Genomic DNA, 24,586 nt, shown 5'->3' on the forward strand with positions numbered 1-24,586 from the left:
TATCCATCAGATATTGATTTCATGGACTAACATTTTAGTTCCACGAACTTTGACCCAAGATAGAGAAGAATCTTTCATTTTGCAGCACTTGAAAATGAGTAGCTATGTGATACACAGATATACATAGGTTAGATGTGGAAGTATTTCATTCTGGTGCTTCATGATAAAAAGAATATAAACCAATGAGGTCAAAATTACCTTTTATTTGTGTAGCTCAACAATAAATGCAGATGTTTTGAAACAGGAAAATATTCACAAACATTAGCCAGAGAAAGCCGTGGGGAAGGGGAGAGCTGAGTTCTGTGTGAGTGCAAAGTGGCAGAATAGAACATACATTTCTCCCTCACCTGCCACAAGGTCTAGGTAGGAAACTGTGCATTTTAAGGCACCCAAACTGACTATAAATTTGCCTGTGACAGAAGGAGGGTTGTGAAAGTGCACTGTTGCATTCCAGGTATGAATCAGATACACACACTCCATAAGACAGTATGTACCAGTGTGTAGTAAAAGGGAGGATCCTCAGTTTAAAAATCATGGCATAAAAATAGATTCCACAAGTCCAGTGGATAATGCTAATGTTAATGAGACTTAAATGCAAGAGTTCCAGCATAAACAGATGCAAGTGTAACATGACTGAAGAACACAATAATGTCACATGTTCTTAAATCTGAGAACAATTTTTAAACATGTCTTATTTGGACAAAAGAATCATTACTGAATGTGTTGAGTACTTACGAATCCACGTGGTTCTCAAAGGACAGGAGAATTGGAAATGGTGAGGTCTTAAATGCACACTCTGCAATTGCCTCTATCACTTCCTGAAAGGAAAACACAGGTATATTAAAGATGCCAGGATGTGTAAGGTGCATTTTTCCCCTTGGAATAAATCTATTAATAAGCTTGTCTTTTTCACTCATGGAATTTTATCAAATGATATGAAATTGCTAGACAGGTGACCCTTAAAATTTCTGACTTTTAATTCTCCAAAAAAAAAAAAAAAAAAAAAAGAATGAAGACAGGCCTGGCGTTGTGGCATAGTGGGTTAAAGCCATTGCCTGCAACACCTGCATCCCATGTGAAACACTGTTTGCACTTTCAATCCAGCCCCCTGCTAATGTGCCTGGGAAGGCAGCAAAAGATTGCCCAAGTGCTTGGGCCCCTGCATCCACGTGGGAGGCCAGGATCAAGTTTCAGGCTCCTGGCTTCAGCCTGGCCCAGTCCTGCTGTTGCAGCTATTTTGGGGGTGAATATACAGATGAAGATCTCTCTCCTGTCTCTCTCCATTTCGCTAACTCTGCCTTTCAAATAAACAAATCTTTAAAAGAAAGAAATAAGACTGGATTTTGGTAGAGGAGGAGACAAAAGAAGAAGAATTTTTATTTGCTATTGGTTAATTATATACACAAATGTACATACTTATTTTTATAAAAAAAGAAAGCTAATCACATTACAAAGATTTTGATCAGTAAGAGCAGGCAAACATCTTCACCCATACCTTCACTTTCCGAACCAAACCACTATAAAGCATTTGGTTGAAATCACTTCTGGTTGGCTTTTCATGTGTTTGTGTTAACTTAGCTTTAATTATGGTAATACTCGATTTGTATTTTAAAGAAAATGCTGTCATTGAGATATAACTTTGAGATATAATTCACATTGAAAGTGTGCAGTTTCAATGGTTATTGGTATATTCACAGAGTTTGCGGAATGCAGCTATCATCCCAATTTAAGTTAGGGCATTTTTATCACACAGAAAAGAAACTGCTGGTGGCCACGCCTCATTCCTGCACACTCGCCCCTTCCTCATCCCTCACATAATTTATGTTTCCATAGATTTGCCCATTCCAACCATTTCATATAAATGGAATTGTACATACGCATATGTGACAATTGTGTCTGGCATCTTTCACTCAGTAGGCTTTTTTTTTTTTAATTAATTTATTTTTGACAGGCAGAGTGGACAGTGAGAGAGAGACAGAGAGAAAGGTCTTCTTTTGCTGTTGGTTCACCCTCCAATGGCCTCCACGGCACGCATGCTGTGGCTGGCTCACCGTGCTGATCCAAAGGCAGGAGCCAGGTGCTTTTCCTGGTCTCCCATGCGGGTGCAGGGCCCAAGCACTTGGGCCATCCTCCACTGCACTCCTGGGCCATAGCAGAGAGCTGGTCTGGAAGAGGGGCAACCGGGACAGAATCCGGTGCCCCGACCGGGACTAGAACCCGCAGGCAGAGGATTAGCCTATTGAGCTGGGGCACCAGCCACTCAGTAGGCTTTCAAAGTTCATCCATGGTCTAATAAGTATCAGTAATTCATTTTCAATCTGTAATTTAAAAATGTTTGTCATGTTTTAATATCTTTATGAAATTCTAGAAAATAGAAATATCATAATTAACAGTATCTTAATGTGCATATTTTAAGAATTGTCATTTAAATTATTCTACAAACATCATATTTCTAATGTCTTGAATGCCTTTCTAGGAATGAATTCTCAGAAAGGGAATTATTGCATTAAAGTATATGAACTTTTATAGTCCTTCATACATATCCAAACCACTTTCACTTTGGATTGCCTAGAGTAATGCGTGAAGATTCAGCAATTCATGCATATTCATCAGCTTTTGGCACTAATTTTTCAAAATGTTTACCTTATTGAACTAGTATTAAATTTAAATCTCATTTATTATTTAATTGTCAATACTATTGAGGTCTCAAATTATCATGCATTTGTTTAGTTGAATTTATTGTTCACATATTCTGTTTTCAATTAGGAATTTCTGCTCCCTTTCTTTATAACAAAGACCTTTCCACTATCTTCTTGACCTTCAAAAAAATGTAGCTTTTGTTATATCCATACCATGAAGTGATTTCTCTTGTTCCAGAGTATAAATAAAGCTTTCTAATCCTGACTATATTTGCATATATCCTCAAAGGATTTGGCTGCATGGAGTAAGAAGAATCACTCTTACTGGTTCTTAGTGAATTCTCAGATATACCTATCATATATAATTAATTTAATTTTTATGATAACTGAGCCCATCAAAAGTAAGTGTGCTATAAATAGCAGAAACACCAAAACTCAATTATTTGAGCACAGACTTTGGATTCAAACTGACTTACATCTGAATCTTTCTCCTTATACTTAGAAGCTGTATCACTTTGGGAAAAACATTACCTGATGCCCGAGTATGTTGGCCTACTGAGCTGCACAGTGGGCTGGTAAACCTCAGTGCACAGATGTAAAGTGAAGGAAAGGACCCAGCTCATGTAGAGTGTGTGTTCTCCAGTCAACTAAGGATACTCATCTTGCTGCTACCTCCCTCCCCACTCACCCTAAACCTTCCTTTGTAGCCTTATGAAAAAAATCAAGAGCTACCATTAAATTGAGCATTTATCATGTTCTGGACACATATCTCATGTTACCAATATTTCATAAGGAAAATACTATTTAACATTTTAAAGATTATACATTGGAAGTTCTGATGTATTAATTGATTTCCCCAAAGACACAGAAAAGAGAATCCAAGATTAAACCCTACAAAGATATGTCAGACTCTGGAGCTTATGCTTTAACCACTGCAGTGACTCCCACACTGCTAATAACCTCAGCAGAAAGCAGAGTTCACCAAAAAACCGAGAAGAGATGTCTTATAAAGGAAGGAGAGTGAAAAAAAAATTGGGAGGGTTGGATTTCATTCATTTGAAAAATTGGTCCTAGAGTATCAGCTAAAGGTCAAACAGATACAGCCATTCTTACCTCCTCTCTTTCTCTCATACTTTTCAGTTAGTCAGCAATCTTGCCCAAAATATGCCCATAATACAACCATGACTCAGAACCCCCAGTGCTATCTTCCTGATCCCAAACCATTGCAATGACTCCTCAGGTCAATTCCATTATTCCCACACAATTCATCACCCCTTTTCTACAAGAGGATTATATCATTATATCCCTGCTCTCTATTGACCATAGGCTTTGCCATTTTTCTTGATGTGGCCATTGGTATGTGTGTCAAGATGACGTTTGGTGTTGCTGAGTAGTTTTCAAGACCCATCATGTGGTATTGCCACTTCTCTTTCCCTTCTGCCATGAACCCAGTGACATCCAGACATGGTGTGCTCACTCTATCTTGATTGCAAACAATATTAATCACTGAGCAGCCACTATCTAAACCAAGTGAGAAATAACATGCTTATAACATGCAGAGACTCTGGGCTTTCTTGTTATTGCAGCAAAACCTAGTGGAAACTGACTGACCCGTGTAACTGCACTCTTGGCTTATTTACTTGCTCCCTATATTCCATACTGTAGCCAGAGTAATTGCTCTTAAATAAGAGTTGGTAATTTCAATCCCTAATTAAATACTTTTCATTGGCTATTCATTTTACACAGGGAAAAATCTTCATTCATTATCATAATGTTAACAGCCTACTTGATCTGTCACCTCTTATCCCTTAAACTCATTGCACTGCTCCTCTCTCACTGATGCAGCTTGATGCAGTCCTTTGACCTTGTTGCCTTTCCTTGAATATACCAGGCATCTTTTCATCTCCTCACTTTGCACCTTGTTCTTTAAGGTTGGGGTACTCTCATCTGAGCAATCACTTACTTATTTCATGTGGGAAGGGCAGGGTCTGTGCTCAAATGTCAATTACCAGAGGCCCAAAACCACTTTCCTTTGAAAAATCCTAATTCCATTCTCTCTTTTCCTTCCTCATTGATTTATATTGCTCTAAAGGGCATGCATCCATGTACCATATCTGTATGCTTATTTTAGTCTATTTTCCCCCACCAGGATACAATTCTCTTGAGGGTCAGGACTTAGTTTTCTTCACTGCTCTGATGTTCACATATTTTCAAAAACTAGAAGAGAAACACAATCTAGTTGTGCTCCCATTTAACCTTCCATTGACTAGTTCAGAGGTCAGCATGCTGTTTTCATAAAGGGCCAGAAAATAAGTAGTTTCAGCTTTGCTGGCCATGTGGTATCTATGGCAACTATTCAATTCAGCTTTGGTAACTTGTGATGGCTAACTGTATGTGCCAACTTGACTGGGCCATGGGGTGCCCAAATATTTAAACCTTATTCTGGGCACCTGTGTGTGGGTGTCTCTGGATGAGATTAACATTTGAATTTTGAAGATTAAGTCAAGCAGGTTGCCTTCCCCAATGTGGATGCATTTCATGCATTTCACTGGAGGACTGAATAGACTATAAAGGCAGAGTAAAGGAGAATTCGCTATCTCTGCTTGACCAGAGCTGGGACATTGGACAATGTGAACAAAGATGCTCTCCCCTGACTGGACTGTAACTTGGACTGGGATTCACATCATTGGCTTTCCTGATTCTCAGATCTTCTGAGACTGGAATCATACCATCAAGAATATAGACTCCTGGGTCTCCAACTTGATATTCGGAGATCTTGAGACTTCTCAGTTTCTCTAAACATATAAACCAATTCTATATAATCTCAATTTCTCTCTCTCTCCAAACATATATATATATAACATACATGTATAGATGTGTGCACATGTACATGTATCATATATATGTATTTATACCTATGTATACTTACACAGAATTTATTTCTGCTGTACTCTCACTCTATCTATCTATCTATATATATATACACACACACATATAATTATTTATCTAATCTTCTACCAGATCTCTTTCTTTGAAGACCCCAGACTAATACATAGCCCAAAAGTAGCCACAGATAATATGTAACCAAGAGGATATGGCTGAGTTACAAGCAAATTTGATTCACAAACTCAGGTGGCAGTCTTAATGCGGACTGTCAAAGATATTTTGTTGGCCACAGAGGTAATCTGATCATTGGCTTAAAACTTGATTGTATCCAAAGGTAAATATAATTTTGTACTACAGATGTTTGAAGGCTTATTCCATACCCAATAGTCAAGTTAGCCTTAACACTTTTATGGTTGAACTTTCCAATCAATGTTGAGTCTTAAATTTAAAAAAAAAAAAGTCATTCAAATGGATATGTTAAGTAAAAGTGTGATTAGTTCTTGCTGTTTTGATGATCATGGTTGTCTTCCCTGTCTGAGAAACTCTACAACTGCTATTAATAATGAAGGCTGATTGTGGAGTCACTGTATGGACATTCAGGAAGTGGGTGTTTGGCTTCAGGTCATGGGACTATCTCTAAGTTTGGCAAATGACATGTCTGATTTTCTGGATCTTCTCTCAGACTTGTAGGGAGTTTGTGCCTCTCCGTCTTCCTAGCTCCCTGGCTAACTCCCTACAATGGAGATATGGCCTGAGCTACAGTTGGGCCAATGGGGTTCCTAAATCCTCTGTCTTGTTTCTCCTTTTTCCCCTTTCCTGTTTCTGGCATTGTGCACTTTTGATCTACCACATTTGACTTGATAGCATGTATGAAAAGGAGATTCCAAGCTTCCCTGTCACATCCTTCATAGCTCTCACTTCTAGACCCCTAACAAAGGTCTTGGCTGTTTTAATTTTCCACAGTGTGGGTTTCTGGTGGCTTCGCAGGGGTGAAGTAGATGCCATTTGATGAACACAGAGGACACTCACAGCTTCTACCACAGCAGCCTTACAAATGCCTTCATTCAATTCCCCTCCCTTACTCTGGTTATTTTAGTAAGGACTCCTTGCCTATACAATATCACACCCATTAAATGTATAGAAAGAAAACTCAAGTTTAGCTTTTTGATTTTAATGTCGGTATTTAAAATTATGCCTTACTGACTGTATGTACTGCATTTTTAAAGCAATATCTGTGTATTAAGTAGGACTATTAAATTCTTACTTACAACAACCCTCAGAGGTAAGCACTATTGTTACATCCATTTTGCTGATAAGAAATGAGGTTTGGTTTGGTGAAGGAACTTCTCCAATATCTTGCAGCCAGCAACTGGGAGAGGGGTACAGGTACACTGGCAGTCACTCCAGAGCAGTTTCTTCAACTTCTTTTTTTTTTTTGACAGGCAGAGGACAGTGAGAGAGAGAGAGACAGAGAGAAAGGTCTTCCTTTGCCATTGGTTCACCCTCCAATGGCTACCGTGGCCGGCGCACCATGCTGATCCAAAGGCAGGAGCCAGGTGCTTTTCCTGGTCTCCCATGCGGGTGCAGGGCCCAAGCACTTGGGCCATCCTCCACTGCACTCCTGGGCCATAGCAGAGAGCTGGCCTGGAAGAGGGGCAACCGGGACAGAATCCTGCACCCCGACCGGGACTAGAACCCGGTGTACCGGCGCCGCTAGGGGGAGGATTAGCCTGTTGAGCCACGGCGCTGGCCTTCTTCAACTTCTATATTCTCTCTTCTATGCCCCCACTTCCTATCTCTGTCCATCTCTCCCCTTCTCTGTCATAACTTTAACTATCAGTTAAGGCAACCTTTTCAAGCCTTTAAACCAGAGAAAACATTTACTGAATTTCATCTAATAATTTTATTTGGGAGCAATTGAAAATTGCACAAGTTCCACTGGATGTTTGTTTTATTTGTGCCTTTGAAATATTTTGTATGTTATGGATGATCATTCAGGATGAGAAAACCATTTCAAACTTTTAAGTTTAATTCTTTCATGGATGCTATAATTAGTGGATATTGGATGTGAAAGTGCCTTCCTGCTGCATTGCTCTTATTAAGCCAAAAATCAGTGTTCAGAGACTTCTAACCCTGTATTCAATAATCTATCAACCATATGGTTCAATTACTAACCTCCAGTGGGAAACACTGCCCTTGAAATCCTTTATCCTAGACAGACAACAGCAGGGTATATTTGGAGATCCATTTTATCTGTGCATTAATATAGCAGTGAAATTGCATCCTACATTATTATTTCTCTCAGGCAATGGAGACTTATTTTCAGAAATGCTCAGTTTAAGACCATGCTCAAATTTAACACATCTGCATCATGTATTTTGTCGCTTTACCCAGTTTTACATCCTACACACTGCTAATTAACAGGGAGCTACCAGGGAGGGGTGAGGGTGTGGTGTGGGATAGATTTGGGCCCCAGAGAATGAGGAACAAGTGCTGAATTACTAGATCATGGCCATCAGAACATCTAGGGAACGAGACACAGAAACGTAAGAGCAGATGCATGGGCTAAATAACAAATAAAACCAGACTGCAAAAATACAAAGCCCTCTATAAAGATGCTGACTTACAGCATGTCCCCTTTCCCAGAACATAACCTTTTATTTTGGCTCACACAATAAACAGGTGGCAAATGCCAATAGGGACTCTTGTTTTGGGGGATATCAGGCACCGAAGCTTTCTGCACCACATATACTGGAGGCAGATAAACTGTGTGATATAAAAATGATGAACTTTCTAAGCAATTTATTTTACTGCAGCAATATACATGCTATAGCTATAGAATATAGTCTAAGGAACATTGCAAAAAGCAGGCCCAAATGGAAGGGAAAGCCAAAGCTGGCAAATGCTGGGAGAACCTTTTCACTGCCTACCGATACAAGTGTTTAATATATATGGAATTTCACATGCAAAAACAAAGACAAAATTCACCTATGAACAAAGGCATAAAAGTTTGAAAATGAAGTACTGTGATTTGCTGTGATTTGAATATGACCATGACAACTCATATTGAAATTTAATCATCACTGTGAGGTATTGAGAGGGTGGAATTCTTGTCTGGTTGAAGGTATCTGGAGGTGGTACTTTTGGAAGGTGATTAAGGTTAAATGAGGCCATAGGCTGAAGCCGTAATCCAATGAGACTGTGGCTTTCTAAGCAGAGGAGAGGTTCAGAGTGAGGTGGTTCAGTGTCTCCCAACATGTGGTAATTGGTGATGCCAAGGGACTCTGCAGAATCCCCATTAGCAAGAAGGGCCTCACCTGATGCAGCTGCCCAATCTTGAACTTCACAGCCTTTTGAATAGTTAGCCAAATAAACCTCTTTTCCCTATAAATCACCCAGCTGTGGCACTCAGTTATAGCAGCAGGAAATAGGCTAGGACATGAAGGCTATGCTGTATTTTGCCTACTTGTTTTAGGATGGGGAAACTCATTCAAAAATCATTTCTTTTTTTTTTCATCTTGGTCTTAAAGTTATTTATTCAAGAAATTAAAAAATATATTGAACACCTACTATATGCAGGTTTTATTCAAAGTGCTGGGGACAGATCAAGGAACAAAGAGCCACTTCCTTGTAAGCTTACATGCTAATAGAAAGACACAAAAAAGGTCAGTGTTGTGGCATAGCAGGTAAAGCTGCTGCCTTTTATGCCAGCATCCCACACGGGCACTGGTACATGTTCTCACTGCTCCACTTCCAATTCAGCTCCCTACCAATGGCCTGGGAAAAGCAGTGGAAGATGACCCAAGTGTTTGGTCCTATGCCAACCATGTGGGAGACTCAGAGGAAGCTCCTGGCTTCATCCTGGCCCAGCTTTTGATGTTGCAGCCATTTGCAGAGTAGACCAGTAGATGGAAGATCTCTATGTCTCTCTTTTCTCTCTGGAACTTTGCCTCTCAAATAATTTTTTTTTCATTACAAAAAAGACAAAAATGCTAACTTCATCATTATACATTGTATGCATGTATCAAATGATCACATTGTACTATACAAACATGTACAATTAAAATAATAATAAAGAAACCATAGAAAGAGAAAGTAAAACATCCCCAGGTTTAAAAAAATATCAAAAAGAGAGAGAATTCCTTGGTAATAGACTTGCCCTACAAGAAAGTATATGCTCTCCTTTCATGTTTGTTTCTTTATCTTTTCTTTATGATTGATGCCTACTATCTCCTGTCTTCTAGTTCCTTCGACAGTATATGACACATTCTTGTGTTCTATGGTCCCCACCCTGTGCTGTGGAGCACTGTACCCTATTTCCCTCTGACTGTATTTTGGTGCTCCTTATCCAATCTCCCTCTAACATTCCTCCTCCCACCCTTCCCAGCCTCTAGTTATTACCATTCAGACATCACATGGACTCTTTTTTTAAACTTCTATCTATGAGAGAGAAGAGGCAGTATTTGGCTTTCTACATCTGACTTATTTCATTTAACCTAATGACCTTTGGTTCCATCCGTTTTGCTGCAAATATCAGGACTTCATTCTTTTTTATATGGTGGATAACATTCCATTGTGTCTAAAGACCATATTTTTATATCTCTTCATCCATCAGTGGACATCTAGGTCACTGATTCCATATCTTGGCTATTGTGAATAGTGCTGCAGTGAACATGGGAGTGCAGATATCTTTTTGATAGACTGGTTTCATTTCTTTGTGCTATACACTGAGAAGTGGGGTGGCTAGGTCACATGGTAGATCCATTTTTAGTTTCCTGAGGCACTTCCTTTCTGTTCTTCATAACAGCTGCACTAGTTGGCATCCCCACCAATAGTTTATAAGGGTTTAGGTTTGTGCACATCCTCAACATGAGCTTTTAAGGACACATTCCAAGCACAGCACCTGCTTGAAGCCTTTCTCAAAAATCACCTTCTAAATGAAGCCTTCAGGGGACTCCCGATTTAATATTGTAGCCAGCCATCACTGCATTCCCCTTGCTCCTCTGCCACATTATTACTTTTTAAATTTTTCACATAGCTCTTGTAATAATGTACTTAATTTACTTATCACATTCCTTGTTTATTGTGTCTATTTCTTTTTTTTTTTAAACAAAGATTCATTTATTTATTTTGGAAGAATTACAAAGAATTAACTTGCTGAGCCACAGCACTGGCCCCATTTTTGTCTTCTTAAGCATTTTTTTTATTAACACATAATCATTGGTCATATTTGTGAGATGCATTGTGACATTTCAATGCATGTGTACTGACCAAGTCAGGGCCATCAATGCTGCCATCTCTATTTGCTTTATATTTAGAGCCTTTCTCTTACAATTATTCGTAAAGGATATAATAGTGAACCACAGTAAGTTAGTTAAAAACTACAATTGGAAATGCTAATTGCCTGATTTGATCAGTTTAAGCTGTATACATATATTAAAATATTGCATGGTACCCCATAAAATGTGCATATATGTTAAGCAAAAGTTTTTTTTTATTTGGACAGGCAGAGTTAGACAGTGAGAGAGAGACAGAGAGAAAGGTCTTCCTTTCCATTGGTTCACCCCCAAAATGGCCGCTACAGCGGGCGCGCTGTGCCGATCCGAAGCCAGGAGCCAGGTGCTTCTCCTGGTCTCCCATGCAGGTGCAGGGCCCAAGCACTTGGGTCATCCTCCACCGCACTCCCAGGCCACAGCAGAGAGCTGGACTGGAAGAGGAGTAACCGGGACAGAATCCGGTGCCCCAACCGGGACTAGAACCCGGTGTGCCAGTGCCACAGGCAGAGGATTAGCCAAGTAAGCCGCAGTGCCGGCCAAGCAAAAGTTTTAAAAAATTAAAACAAATAAGTGTATATGTAAGAAAAATTATCCCCAAGTTCATATGCACATGACATTTAGCAGTGGAGGCTTTGGGAGATAATTAGGACTAGATGAGGTCAGGTGGGTGGGGCTTTATTAGAAAAGGAAGAGATATCTGAGCTGGCACCTTTGCTTGTCCCACCATGTGGTCTCTCCCCACCAGTGTTATGCTGTATCAAGAAGGCCCTCACCAGGTGCTGTACACATTACTGCCATACTTATAGACTTCCCAGCCTCCTGAACTGTAAGCCAGATAAAACTCTATTCTTCATGCATTACCCAAGCTCTGGTATAGTGACTGAAAATGGACTAAAACAGGAGGTAGGGGAGAGCAGTGCAGATACCTAGTGAAAAGGCACTCCAGGCAGAGGGAGCAGCCTGTGGAAGGGGGCCCTGCCTGGCATAGTCAGGGAACTGCAAGGAAGGCAGGAACACGGGAAAAGAGTGAGTTAGAGGGGAAAGCAGCAAGAAATGAGCTAATGGTGAGGTGGGGAGTAGATCATGTAGGTTCTTTTCTACTGTTTCTCATACGTTTTCTTGCAAGTCACTTTAAGCACTAAGTTCTGGGAAACCTGTATGTGGATAATCACATGGAAGAGGCTGGGACTAGGAGATGCAAGAGAGGTCTCTGAGTGCAAACTTTAAAGAGATACTCAAGTGTCCACTCTATACTGATGTGACCCTGAGAGTGATAGCATCCTAAGATTTTGTATCCTAGATGTCTTACTTGCCTCACTGTAATCTCAGACTGATATTGAGAATCTCTGCTACTGTATATCTGTTTGAACACAGGTTGACATTTCTTCTCCACACACCCATTCCTACACACTGCCACTCAACCACAGCTCTGCCAGACCTATAAATCTTGCTAAGGTGTATGAACAGGAGGCATAGCTGGCTTTCTGTGGCCACCCTGCTCACTCCTCCAACCCCCATCCAGCAGGCATAGACAGGAAACTAGAATTGGTTTTAAGCCTCTAAATTTATCTGCAAGTGCATGGACATGGTGATAAGCTGGGTTTCCGGAATCCAAGATGTTCAATGAGCCAGTGACTCTGGGATAACAGATGTGACTTGAAGAACCACTTGTATAGTCAAGTGCCTAAGGAGAGTCACTCTACACAGACTCGATAGCACAGTCCAAGAAGAAAATGCTCCATATAAAATAAATATGCCTTTGAATGTGCTTGGTGTTTATTATTTCCAAGGAACTCTAGGGGATTTTAAAACTGAAGAAAATATAACTGTTCCTCACTCTGAGGACTCTGAGAGGTGGGCTGAAGGCAATGTTGGGGAGGAGCAGGTCCTCCTGGTGGTGACTCAAGTGCAAGGCCATCCATGCCTCAGCTCCATCAGAAAGCACTGTCTGCCACTCCAGGATCATCTCTACTCATCTGCAGAGAGATGAGACCAAACTGCACTGGCCCTACACCAGGGTCACTTGTCCTCACGTTTTCTTAAATATCCCAACCAGGATAGGCTGGGATCTTCGGTAAGTGGAAAAGGACAACAGTGGGAGTTGGTGGAGGTGGGAGAATACAGAAATGAAGTAAAACCCTATCGATTTTTGTTTAAGAAAATCCCAAGACCTTCAGAGTGCTTGGTTTTAAAAGTAGTCTCAGGGGCCAGTGCTGTGGCACAGTAGGTTAATCCTCCGCTTGCAGCGCCCGCATCCCATATGGGTGCTGGTTCTAGTCTCGGCTGCCCCTCTTCCAATCCAGTTCTCTGCTGTGGCCTGGGAAAGCAGTGGAAGATGGCCCAAGTGCTTGGGCCCCTGCATCTGCGTGGGAGACCGGGAAGAAGCACCTGGCTCCTGGCTTTGGATCAGCACAGCTCCGTCCGTTGCGGCCACCCGGGGAGTGAACCAACAGAGGAAGACTTTTCTCTCTGTCTCTCCCTCTCACTGTCTGTAACTCTACCTCTCAAATAAATAAATAAAATCTTAAAAAAAAAAAAAGTAGTCTCATCTTTGAAAGACATTGTTCAGAATTCCGGTCAAGACTTTTTTAATCTTTGTTATAAAAATTAGTGAAGGGGGCCATTTTTCCTCTAATAATTGAATTATAGCCCAAGTTTAAGAAATCATAGGTCAAATTCCTTGGATACAACACAGTAAACATATTTTAAGGTGTGAGTGATACCACTTCTGAACAGCTTCTTCTTTGTTGTATACAGTAACTTTGATCAGAAAAAGCCATTTGTCTAAACTGAAACTGGCTATCTCTTGACAATCTTGCTTCTCTCTTGCTACTCTCTCAAGTGACAGCCATTTATTTTCTCACATCTCAAGAGCTCCAGGCAAAATGCTGGGGTTTGGAATAATTTTGCTCCCAAAGCTACTTCTGAAATATTACTTATCAATATCCTGAAAAAAAAAAAATCCCAGTTGTTCTGAAACTGCCAAACCGGTTTTCACCCCTTCACTTCTGCCATTGATAAGCTTTCCCTAAATCAGTTTAGATTTGAAAATAGGCTCATTGTGTTCTTCATCCAAAGCTTTGCCACCCACCTTGGTGATGTTAACATTAAACTCATCCAATATTCTAGCCTCTCAGTATTCTGACTCCTCATTCTCCCCTTAGCTACACAGATACTTGAGCACTGTTTCCTTGGTTACATATGACAAGTTAATGACCCAGAGCCAGTTCTGCCCTGAGACTCAGGTAATTAGGGTAATAGGGTCCATGCAATGGGTTCTAGCTCTTTTCTTCCAATTCCCCTCCAAAGGGGTGAAAATCAAATATGCTCCCTGTTCCAGTTCACTTTGCTGGTACCTGAGGCCCTAGCTTCCCACCCAAATGACTCCAATCCCCTGGGATGTCCATTTGTAGGGGTCAAGGACATAATTTGGAAATCTGGGCTTGGGTGTTCATATATATAATGTGAGAACCTTTATGGTATAGGATAGTGTCAAGGCTGGAAAAAGTAGAAGACCAAAGACATCCCTTGTCCCTGGCTAATAAGAATGACTGGTATTTCTTTACTAATAATAGCTTTAGTCCTGCTAATCACAAATAGGATTTATTAAGATATCAAATTGTAGGATTTTTTTTTCTGCTTCCTCACAGTGTTCAATCCATTGCACAGTACTACTTTCAATCCTCCCTCAAATCACCTAATTTAAGCTCAAATCCTAAGTTCTTTCTAACACATTTATTGAGATGCCCCTTTTCCCTACAAAGAAGTAAACTCAACTCTGACCACAGGTGTATTCATAGGGGTCTTAGACCAGTAGGTATCAGTATGCCAAAAGCTAGTTAACAGAATGGGATTTTATGTAAATAATTAAATAGCAGTAATTAATATCATCATTATCAACCATGATCTTCCTGATAAGGAAAGCAAACAAACTAGAGATATATCCAACAATGAATTTTCCAAACAATATGAAGTGAAAGAAGCAAGACAGAAAATAATGTATGCTATAGTATAAACCAATTTATATCAAGTTAACAAGGTAGTGAAGCAACACTGTTTAGGGCTGTACTTGCAGAGCTTTAAAAAGCAGAGCAGTGGTCACCATAATAGGATGACGGTCACCTCTGGACAGCGTGGCCATTCTGATGGAAATGGCTGCATGGGGGTGCTACTTGGGCATCAGTGAGTTTCTATTTCTCGAGTTAGGTTGTATGGTTACATAGGTGTGCATCTTATATTCATTAATTAAATCATACAGTTCGCATGCATTCTTCATTATGTATGTTATATTTTATAATAATAAACACAAGAAAACAAGAATGCTAAATAGGAAAAGACAGAAAAAAAGGGGATATTTATTTTTTGCAATATAGCTTCCACATCAAAATGACAGGAAGTCATTCATCTAATGGCAGTTACCCATGGATAACATGATGAATTTTAGTGTCTCTAACTAGAAAGATGATGTATAGCCTATGGACTTAGTTGTGACCACATGGACCTTCTCTTAAGAGGCTTTACCCAGAAGAGGTCAGGTCTCCCTAGGGACATTCATGCACTCTACCTTGAAGGATATTTCAGTTGTCATGGTGAATCCATGGGTGATGACAGGTTCCTCTTCTGCGGTCCGTCCCTTCCAGCAGTCCAGCTCCACACAGCGACAACCAGACAAAAGTACTTGGCGATACATCTCGACAGAGGAGTTTCCAGCCAGCTGGCCAGCTACAAGACACCGACAAAACATACCCTAGAATCCCATGAAGCAAGGAAAATAGCAGTAGCATCCTAGAAAGGCCCATCAGCTATGGAAAAACAAGGAGCTCAAGCGCTGAAACAGAGGTTCTCAGCTTTTGTCTCAGCCTACCAGAAAGTGGTGGTACTATCCCAGATGGAATTGTGGCTCCCTAGCAGTAGGTTTGGGGAAGAGACATAATGACATAACACATGCTTACCATATGCTTTTTATAGATCTTTGGCTTTATATGTATTAAACTTTTAATCTTCATAAAAACTGTCTGCTAAAGCTATTTTTGTAAAAATGCCCAGTTCAGGTAATGAAAATGGCATAGAGTAGTTCAGTTGCCCAGATTTCCAAAGCTAGCATGTAGCAGATTCAGCAGTCTGTTCATGAAGTGGATTCCTCAAATTGATTTACAGACTCAATTCCCATCAAAATCCCATTTTTTTTTTTTTTTGGCAGAAATTGACAAGCTGATCTCAAACTTTGCTTGGAAATATAAGGGACCCTTCTTAGCCAATAAAATACTGAAATACAAAAATAAAATTAGAAGAATCATACTTTTCAATTTTCAAATTTATTGCAAAGTTACAGTTATTAAAGCAGTATGGTGCTGGCATAATGTTAGACATACAGATTAGTGAATCAGAATTAACAGTCAAGAAGTAAACTCTCAATTTGTGGTCACTGACTTTCAACAGGGTTACCAAGGTAATTCAATGCAGGAAGAATTGTCTGTTCAGTAGAACATTCTTGGAAAACTGGGGAGAATGATGTCAGATCTTTGTCTCATACCACATACAAAAAATTGACTCAAAATCAATGGTATTCCAAAATATAAGGGTGAAACTATGAAACTCTTAGAGGGGCTGGTGCTATGGCGCCGGCATCCCATATGGGCACAGGTTTGCGGCCCGGCTGCCTCTCTTCCGCTCCAGCTCTGTGCTATATAGCCTGGGAAAGCCGTGGAAGATGGCCCAAGCACTTGGCCACTGCACCAGCATGGGAGACCCTGAAGGAGCTTCAGAATGGCACAGTTCTGGCCCTTGAGGCCATCTGGGGAGTGAACCAGAGGATAAGACCTCTCTCTCTCTCTGTCTCTCCTTTTCTCTCTCTGTAACTCTACCTCTCAAATAATAATAATAATAATAATAATAATAATAATAAAACCCTCTTAGTAGAAAACATAGGGGTATATCTTTAAGACCTTGATTAGGCAGTGGTTATAATAGCTATGACACCAGAAACACAAGCAACAAAAGACAAAATAGAAAAATTTTATCAAAATTAAAAATTTCTGTGAACAGGACTGAAATATCCTATTGAAGTCATGAGATTTGTGATAGTCAAAGCACCTGAGAGGCACGACAACAGAAAAATACTAGGCATGGAAGCCAAACTATTCACTTAAGAAGGGAATGAAAGTCACTAATTTCTCTATAAATTATTTTGAGAAGGTGAATAATAAAAATTGGGAGACAAGCACCTTATCAACACATGCATTTAAATCTTTGGTTTTTCCAAATTAAGATTTTCTTTGATTTATACTCTAAAAAACCTCCATCATTTTTTATAGCCAGTTAAAATATGGCATGTGGATGAAAACTGTCAAAATGACTTTGAAATCTGCCCTGTGGAGACACACAGGACAAAGAAAATGGGATTAAGGCTACTGGCTTAGTTTTGTTTTTATATGCATGTCAGGACAGTCACCATCAGCATAACAAAAAGATGACATTCTTGAGTTCTAAACAGCCTTGGTCAATACACTGAAAGGCTGATTAAGTATGTTTGCATAATCACTTTTCTCTACTGGAAAAAGAGGTGTTTTTGTTTTTGAACACAGAAATATATTTTGCAAAAACAAAAACACTGGCAAACAATCAGGAAAGATCCTGAAGCTGGGTAATCAATTTTCTATTTATAATTTCCTTGAAGTTTATTATCATGACAAGGATTTACAAAGGTCTTCCTGTATAAAGGTTAATGGGGTAGTGAAAGGAGGAGGAAAACAAACATTTGTGCATTATTCCTAAATTTAAGGGACAGCTATGCTAGCTAAAGGTAGTGAAGAATTCAAATTATTATTAAGTTAACTCATTACCAAGTGCTTTTCCTCAAAAAATTGCACTTGTCTTTAAGGATAGACTTTTATGTCTGTACTTTTTTAGGTGATTGTCTATTGACTGTATTTAACACTGTCATATTCTGTACATTCACTAGGTTTATTTCATTCATACTGTTTGAGTGCTACTAGCATTGCCATGGATTTAAAAGCTAAATCAGATTTAAAGGTGTAGAAAGTAGATACTTAACTGATTAGTAGAGTGTTCTATCATGAAAGAGTTTCTAGAACTTTTTGAATTTGTAATTCTTTTTTGCCAAAGAACAAGTAGAAGACTTTTGAAGTATCAAAAAGCTGATGTTTTAAATATTTATTTATTTGAAAGGCAAAGGGAGAGAGAGAAACAGAGATCTCCCATCAGCTGGTTCATTCCCAAAATGGCCATAAGGGCTAGGACTGGGCCAGGCCAAAGCCAAGAGCTGCATCTGGGTCTCCCACATGGGTTGCAGTACTTTGGCCATCACTCACTGCTTCCCAGGTGCATTTGAAGGAAGCTGGTTAGAAGTAGAGCAGTTGGGACTCAAATTGGTAATTCGGATGTGGGATGCCTCTGTCGCATCATGATGTCTGCCCCCAGTTAATGTCTTTAAAATCATATTCAGAAAGTAGCTACAAAAGAACTTGAAAATAACTAAAGAATGATTGTGTATTTATATATCTTTATTATCCAACTCCTAAAATCAACAGAATTACTCCAATGCAACACTGTTGCTCATTGTTAGAATAAATAATATTTTATTAGAAGTGGAAGTCTCTTAAAGAAATATTTTGAGAAAATCTATATTTATTCATAATTTTCCTATTCTTTGGAATGCACATTAACTTCCTGTAGTTTTATTTCATTTATTGAGATTTGCTCAAACACAAGTATTAATAATATTCTTCATTATTTTCTACCACTCTCAAAGTTGGTTTATTTTTCTTCCTTAAAATTTTGACCTTTTAATTATTGCATTCCATTTACCCACTGTATTTCCCTTTGATTAGAGCAAATAAACATAGCTTCTGGGGTCAGTGGAATACCAGGTGTTGGGATTTGGGATTTGTCATTAGACTTTCAACACGTGGCATCATCTCCACTGGCTGAGAACAGCTTCTGCAACATATTCCAAGCCCTTGATTGAACTTCTGACCTGCAGCTACCTCTCAGATCAGTTCATAAGACTATTACTGCCTGTAGTCACAGCTCTGCAGCTTCTCACTTGACTGCGCTCATATTGGGTGACTGTTTGGATGCCCTTGAGCTTTGTCTCAGATTACCCAAGGCATCAAATGATAGAAGGGGCCAGAAAATTGAAAATAACAATCCTTCTAATAATACAGACTTTTTCAGATCTCAAAGACTGGTGATTAATTTCCTATTTTTTATGATTATCATTATTTTTTGTCTTCCCTTTAACTGCCAGGGCAAAACAGTTCTAGAATGTGATGCATTTGTTAGTGCCAACTGTTTTCTTTTTGCTTTCAATTCTGGAACAGCCATTTTGGTGCACTGAATCCCACAGCTACACCTGAGGGTATTGCTTAAACTACAGAGAACGTGTATTTCATCTTGATCGTCTTTGAAGGATTCAATTTGATGGAGCTGTTCTATCTCTGTTGCCACAGTCTCTGTTGCCACACTAGAGAGACCATGAAGTTCTTGAACACACAGCCAATTGCCATGAGATGCCTTATGTGCAAAAATGTCTGGGAAGAGCCCAAAGCCATTCCCATCTTTGAGAAAACAACTTGAAACATATGCCTTACTGTTTATAGGAGCTTCCCCAATGGTGTCTGTACATCTTCCCAAACAACTTTTCTGTGGGAGGCAAATGCTAGTTAATGGGATAGAAAAAGACAGTAGACATATTCTGTACCCTTACAATTCAGGCAAGTGTAAGCAAAGGACACGTTTCTTATTCACCAGTGAGTTTAAACTCTTATCTCAATCCTGCACTTCAGGTCACCCTTTCTCCTTCACAAGGGGTAGGTTCTGATATGCTTCAGGGTTTACAACTCAGTCTTAGGGTAAATCTTGACCCTTTTAAGTCAGTCATGGCAGTTCCATTTACCGCACTAGTGACTGATATAGGCATGAGCACATGGTTATAACTCTGGGTTCCATCATATACAGGTGTCTACTGTACGGGGGCTGGGGAGGGATGTTGGGGGAACATCTAGAAACATTTTCCTCACTTTTAGAAAGGAACACACACAGGAACCTTTCCTGTGCCATTTGTGGATCTTGACTCATGGAGGAGCAATACTATGAAAATATGAGGGCACCAAAAAGGAGTACCTGGATGCCCAATGACAATAATGAATTCCTGACTCAACCATTTCTCTGCTAGGCAGCTTACTGTGTTAGGTAATAAATCCGTTAATCTGAAGGCCATTAAGTAACAGCATCTTCTTGCATTCACACACAAGAACCCTAGCTGTTTTAATTTGTCTTCATTTTACAAACAAAAAAAACCCAAGGCTTAGAAGAGTTCAGTATATAATTTACTTACAGGCAAATTTAAGCCAGGACAGTTTATAAAGTACTTCAAAAAGTTTGTAGAAAAAAGAATTAAAAGATAAATTTAGAAAAGGGTGTTCAGCCTGGAGGTTAAGATGCCTCTGTTTCATAGAGTGCTCAGGTTTGATTACTGGCTCTAGCTCTTTTTACTTTATTTTTTAAAGATTTATTTATTTTTTGAAAGACAGAGTTACAGAGAGGGAAGAGACAGAAATCTCTCACCTATTGGTACACTCTCCAATTGGCTGCCATGGCCATGGCTAGGCCAGCCTGAAGCCATGGCCTTGGAGCTTCATTGTGGTCTCCCATGTGGGTGGTACGGGCCCAAACCCTTGGGTCATCTGCTGTTTTCCCAGGTGCATTATCAGGGAGCTGGATTGGAGATGGAACAGCCAGGACTTGAACCAGTGCCCATATGGGATGCTGGTATGGCAGGCATTGGGTTTACCCACTGTGCCACAATGCTTGCCCCTGGTTCAGGCTCTTGACTGGCTTCTTGCTAATATAGACTCTGGGTAGCCTTGGCAATGGCTCAACTAAGATGTGTTCCTGCTAATCGTGTAAGAGACCTGAATTGTATTTCTGGCTTCTAGCTCAGTTCTGTCACAACGTTGTGGGCATTTGAGGAGTGAACTAGCAATGTGAGCTGTCTCTGTCCCTCTGCATCTCAAATAAACTAAAAAAATTTTAAAGGTAAATTTATTTTTTGGGGCCGGCGCTGTGGTACAGTGGGTTAAAGCCCCAGCCTTCAGTCCTGGCATCCCATAGGGCACCAGTTCGAGTCCAGGCTGCTCAACTTCTGATCCAGTTCCCTGCTAATGCACCCAAGAAAGCAGTGGGGAATGGGCCCAAGTCCTTGAGCCACCACGCCTATGTGAAAGACTCAGAAGAAGCTCCTGACTTTGGATCAGTTTAGCTCCAGCCATTGCAGTCATTTGGGGAGTGAACCAGTGGATGGAAGACCTCTCTCTCTCTCTCTCTGTCTCTGCCTTTCTCAGTCTGTAACTCTTTCAAATAAATAAACCTTTTTTATAAAAAAAAAAAGGTAAGCTTGGTTTTGTGTAAAAATTCTTTATATCCACGCTAACAAGGAATCTTAAAAATTATTTCAAAAATGTTTGTACCAGAATGACCTTTTATTTATTTATTTATTATCTAGAAACCTTTTATCCAGGAATACAAACTTCATGCAATTCATATATATATATATTTAGGAACACAGTGATTCTTCCCATCCTCCCCTCCCTTCAACTCTTCTTCCTCCTCCCTTTCTTATCCCATTCTTGTTTTTTACTAAGATTTATTTTCAATTAACTTTATACACATAAAATTAACCCTACACTAACTAGAGTAATTAGTCTGAAAAAAATAGTATTAAAAAAAACCCTGTTCCTCAACAGTTGAGACAAGGGCTATTCAAAGTCATTGCATTTCAAAGTGTCAATTTCACTTCTACAGATTAGCTTTTTTTTTTTCGTTTAGTTACCATGAATTTTTTTAAAGTCTGCTTATGTCTCTCGATCTCACCTTCTTTCCACTCTACCACTCATGTCTTCCAGGTAGGTATATGCTTTAAATATGAAATAAATAATGAAAGGTAGCATTTGCTCAGGGATAAATGAGGAGGAAATATGAAAGACTCAAAGTCTGGGTTGGTAGAGGATGACTCACAAAAGCACAACTAGGCCTTGAATCATTCTTAGGCTGGTTCTGCAGTCAAAACACATTCTTAGGGACCGAGGCTGTGGTGCAATGGGTTAAGGCCCCATCCTGCAGCGCTGGCATCCCTTATGGGTACTGTTTCCAGTCCCACCTGCTCCTCTTCCAATCCAGCTCTCTGCTATGTCCTGGGAGGGCAGTGGAAGATGGCCCAAGTCCTTGGGACCCTGCACCCATGTGGAGAACTGGAAGAAGCTCCTGGCTTTATATCAGCTCAGCGCTGGCCATTGTGGTCATTTGGAGAGTGAACTAGCGGAATGGAAGACCTCTCTCTACGGCTCTACCTCTCTCTGTAACTCTGTCATTCAAATAAATAGAATAATTCTTTAAAAAAAAGCATGAGGAAAGTAGCTAAATAATCACTTGATACAATCAATCATAATTCCTCAGATTTTTGAGATACATAAGCCCTCAAGTCAATATAATTTATTGAAGAGACAGAAAGAGACCAACCTCTCATTTGCTGGTTCACTTCCCTACTGCCTACAACAGTTGGGGCTTGGCTAGGCAGTAGCAAGGAACAGATAACTCAATCCAGATCTCCTGCCAAGGTGGCAGGAACCCAACCACATGAGATATCACTGCTGTCTTTCAGGGGACACATCAGCAGGAAGCTGAAATTGTGAATGGAGCTAGAGCTTGAACTCAAGCACTACAATATGGAAAGTGGGTATCCAAAGTGGCATCTTAACCACTGTGCTTTAAAAGCTTACCCCTTATAAGGTTTTTTCTTAAGCTGAAAAAAGACATTAATATCCAGAGATAGAACCATGTTGCCTAGACTGTGTATCCAGAGCCATTATCTCCCAAATGATTCGGAGCAGGAGAGGGTTTATGAAGAGCTACACAGTATGTTGAAATGACTGCACACTGTTCATTCTAGGATTGTTTTCTTGAGTCAAAGAGTGGAGTCCTTGAGGAAAAACAATAATTTAAAGCATAATCATTGCTGAGTGATGCAAGACCATCCAGAACCCTAGAAAATGACTATTGTAATTAAAAACCAACTAATTTTGTGCATATATTTCTCTCAATGATTCAATTTATTTTTTCTTCTGGGCATGTTCAATATTCAACAAAGGGGCAAAAATGAGTAGAAAAATAGACATAATAATGCACTGCTAAAATGATTGGTTTTGCATACTGTATATTTAATTTTTATGATTTCATTGAATACTTAAAATAAAATATCCCACATATTATAATAATCCTGATTTGGAACAGTATTTCTCAGGAATACAAGTTCTTAAGATGCTCAAGAAAGAATTACAGTAATGACAAGGTAAATGTAAGATTGGTCATCTCCTTAATGATTGTAAATCTCTGGTCCTTTTTCCTATATTCAAAATACACTACGGTTGGATGGGCACCTGGCGTAGCAGTTATCATGCTGTTTGAGATGCTCATATCCCACATCACAGTGTCTGGCTTTGAGTCTCAGCTCTGCTCCTGATTCCTGTTTCAGTTAATGTGCACTCTGGAGGCAGCAGTGATGGCTCAGGTAGTTGGGTCCTGTTTCTCTTGGGAAGACTTGGACTGAATTTCAGATTAGACTGGCCCAGCCCAAGAGTTAGAGGGCATTCGGGGAATGAACCTGTGAATAGGGGATCTTTCTGTGTCTACCTGCCTGCCTGTCTGCTTTTCAAATAAATAAAATAAATATTTTAAAATGCAATATATATATTCTAGCAGAGGCTAATTTTTGTTTGTATGCAGCATTTCTTAAAAACTCATTTAAAAAGAAATCCTTCCCTTTTTCCACAAATACCTCCTATATGAAATAATGTTTCCACAGACAAAATTTCTACTTCTCTGGAAATGGCAATAAAATCAAACTTATCTTCTAGGTATTGATTTTAAAATTTAATATGAGCCCTATTGTTCCATAATATTCTATGTTATAACATTCTTGATTGGTTTTGGGGAGTTTGCAATTTCAGATCATAAATGCTTAAATTTATCAACTTTTAAAAATAAAAGTTTTATGATATTTTATCTGCAATTAAAATAATGATACTACTAATAGTGTATAAAATAAAACCAAATTGACCCATAAGTCAAATGAGGGTTTTATGCTAATATCTTCACATTGAAATCAGCCTGACACAGTGGAGTGAAATTCTCTGCCATATTTGTTCTAACAAAGTTCAAGGGAAGGAGGCCATATGAGTGACTCTAGAAGTAATGATACTGACTGAGAATTCTTAATGAGATGCAGTGCATTTGTTTTTGTCTTTTTTTTTTTTTAATAACTGGGATGGACATTTTACACAGAAGTTAAAGTGCTACTTGTTTGACCCACATTGTGGAATAGCAGGTCAAGCCACTACTTGCAACAACAGTATTCCAAAGTTTGAGTTCTGACTGCTGTGCTTCTTATCCAGCTTCTTGATAATACTCTGGGAAGGCAGTGGATGTCAGCCCTAGTGCTAGTGCCCTGCCACCCATATGGGAGACCTAGATGGAGAGTCCAGCTTCTGGCTTTGGCCTGGTCTAGAGCTGGCTGTTGTAACCATTTGGGGATGGAAGATCCCCACCCTCTCTCTGCTCTGCACACTTTTCAAATAAAATGAAAATAAATAAAAATTTTAAAAAGGAAAAATTTGAGTAGTTTTTCTGTTTGTGTTCATGTGTTAATGTTGACCAATTTTCTTAGAATTATTATTGTGCTGTTAGTAAAGCAAATGAGTAATTATGTAT

At 39.5% G+C, this 24,586-nt stretch overlaps 1 protein-coding gene across 5 annotated transcripts in view; it reads right to left on the minus strand.

The window, feature by feature from the left end:
* The window catches only part of PLCB1 (phospholipase C beta 1), an 848,015-nt gene that overhangs the window by 237,524 nt on the left and 585,905 nt on the right, over positions 1-24,586 (minus strand). For all 5 annotated transcript variants that reach the window (XM_062203876.1, XM_062203874.1, XM_062203875.1 and 2 more), the window contains exons 11-12: positions 15,366-15,523; positions 736-818 (exon numbers count right to left, since the gene is read on the minus strand). In XM_062203876.1, coding sequence (XP_062059860.1) covers positions 736-818; positions 15,366-15,523 — 241 coding nt within the window. The remainder of the gene's footprint in view (positions 1-735; positions 819-15,365; positions 15,524-24,586) is intronic.

This window comes from Lepus europaeus, chromosome 10, assembly GCF_033115175.1.
Source record: "Lepus europaeus isolate LE1 chromosome 10, mLepTim1.pri, whole genome shotgun sequence".
Classification (NCBI taxonomy): domain Eukaryota; kingdom Metazoa; phylum Chordata; class Mammalia; order Lagomorpha; family Leporidae; genus Lepus; species Lepus europaeus.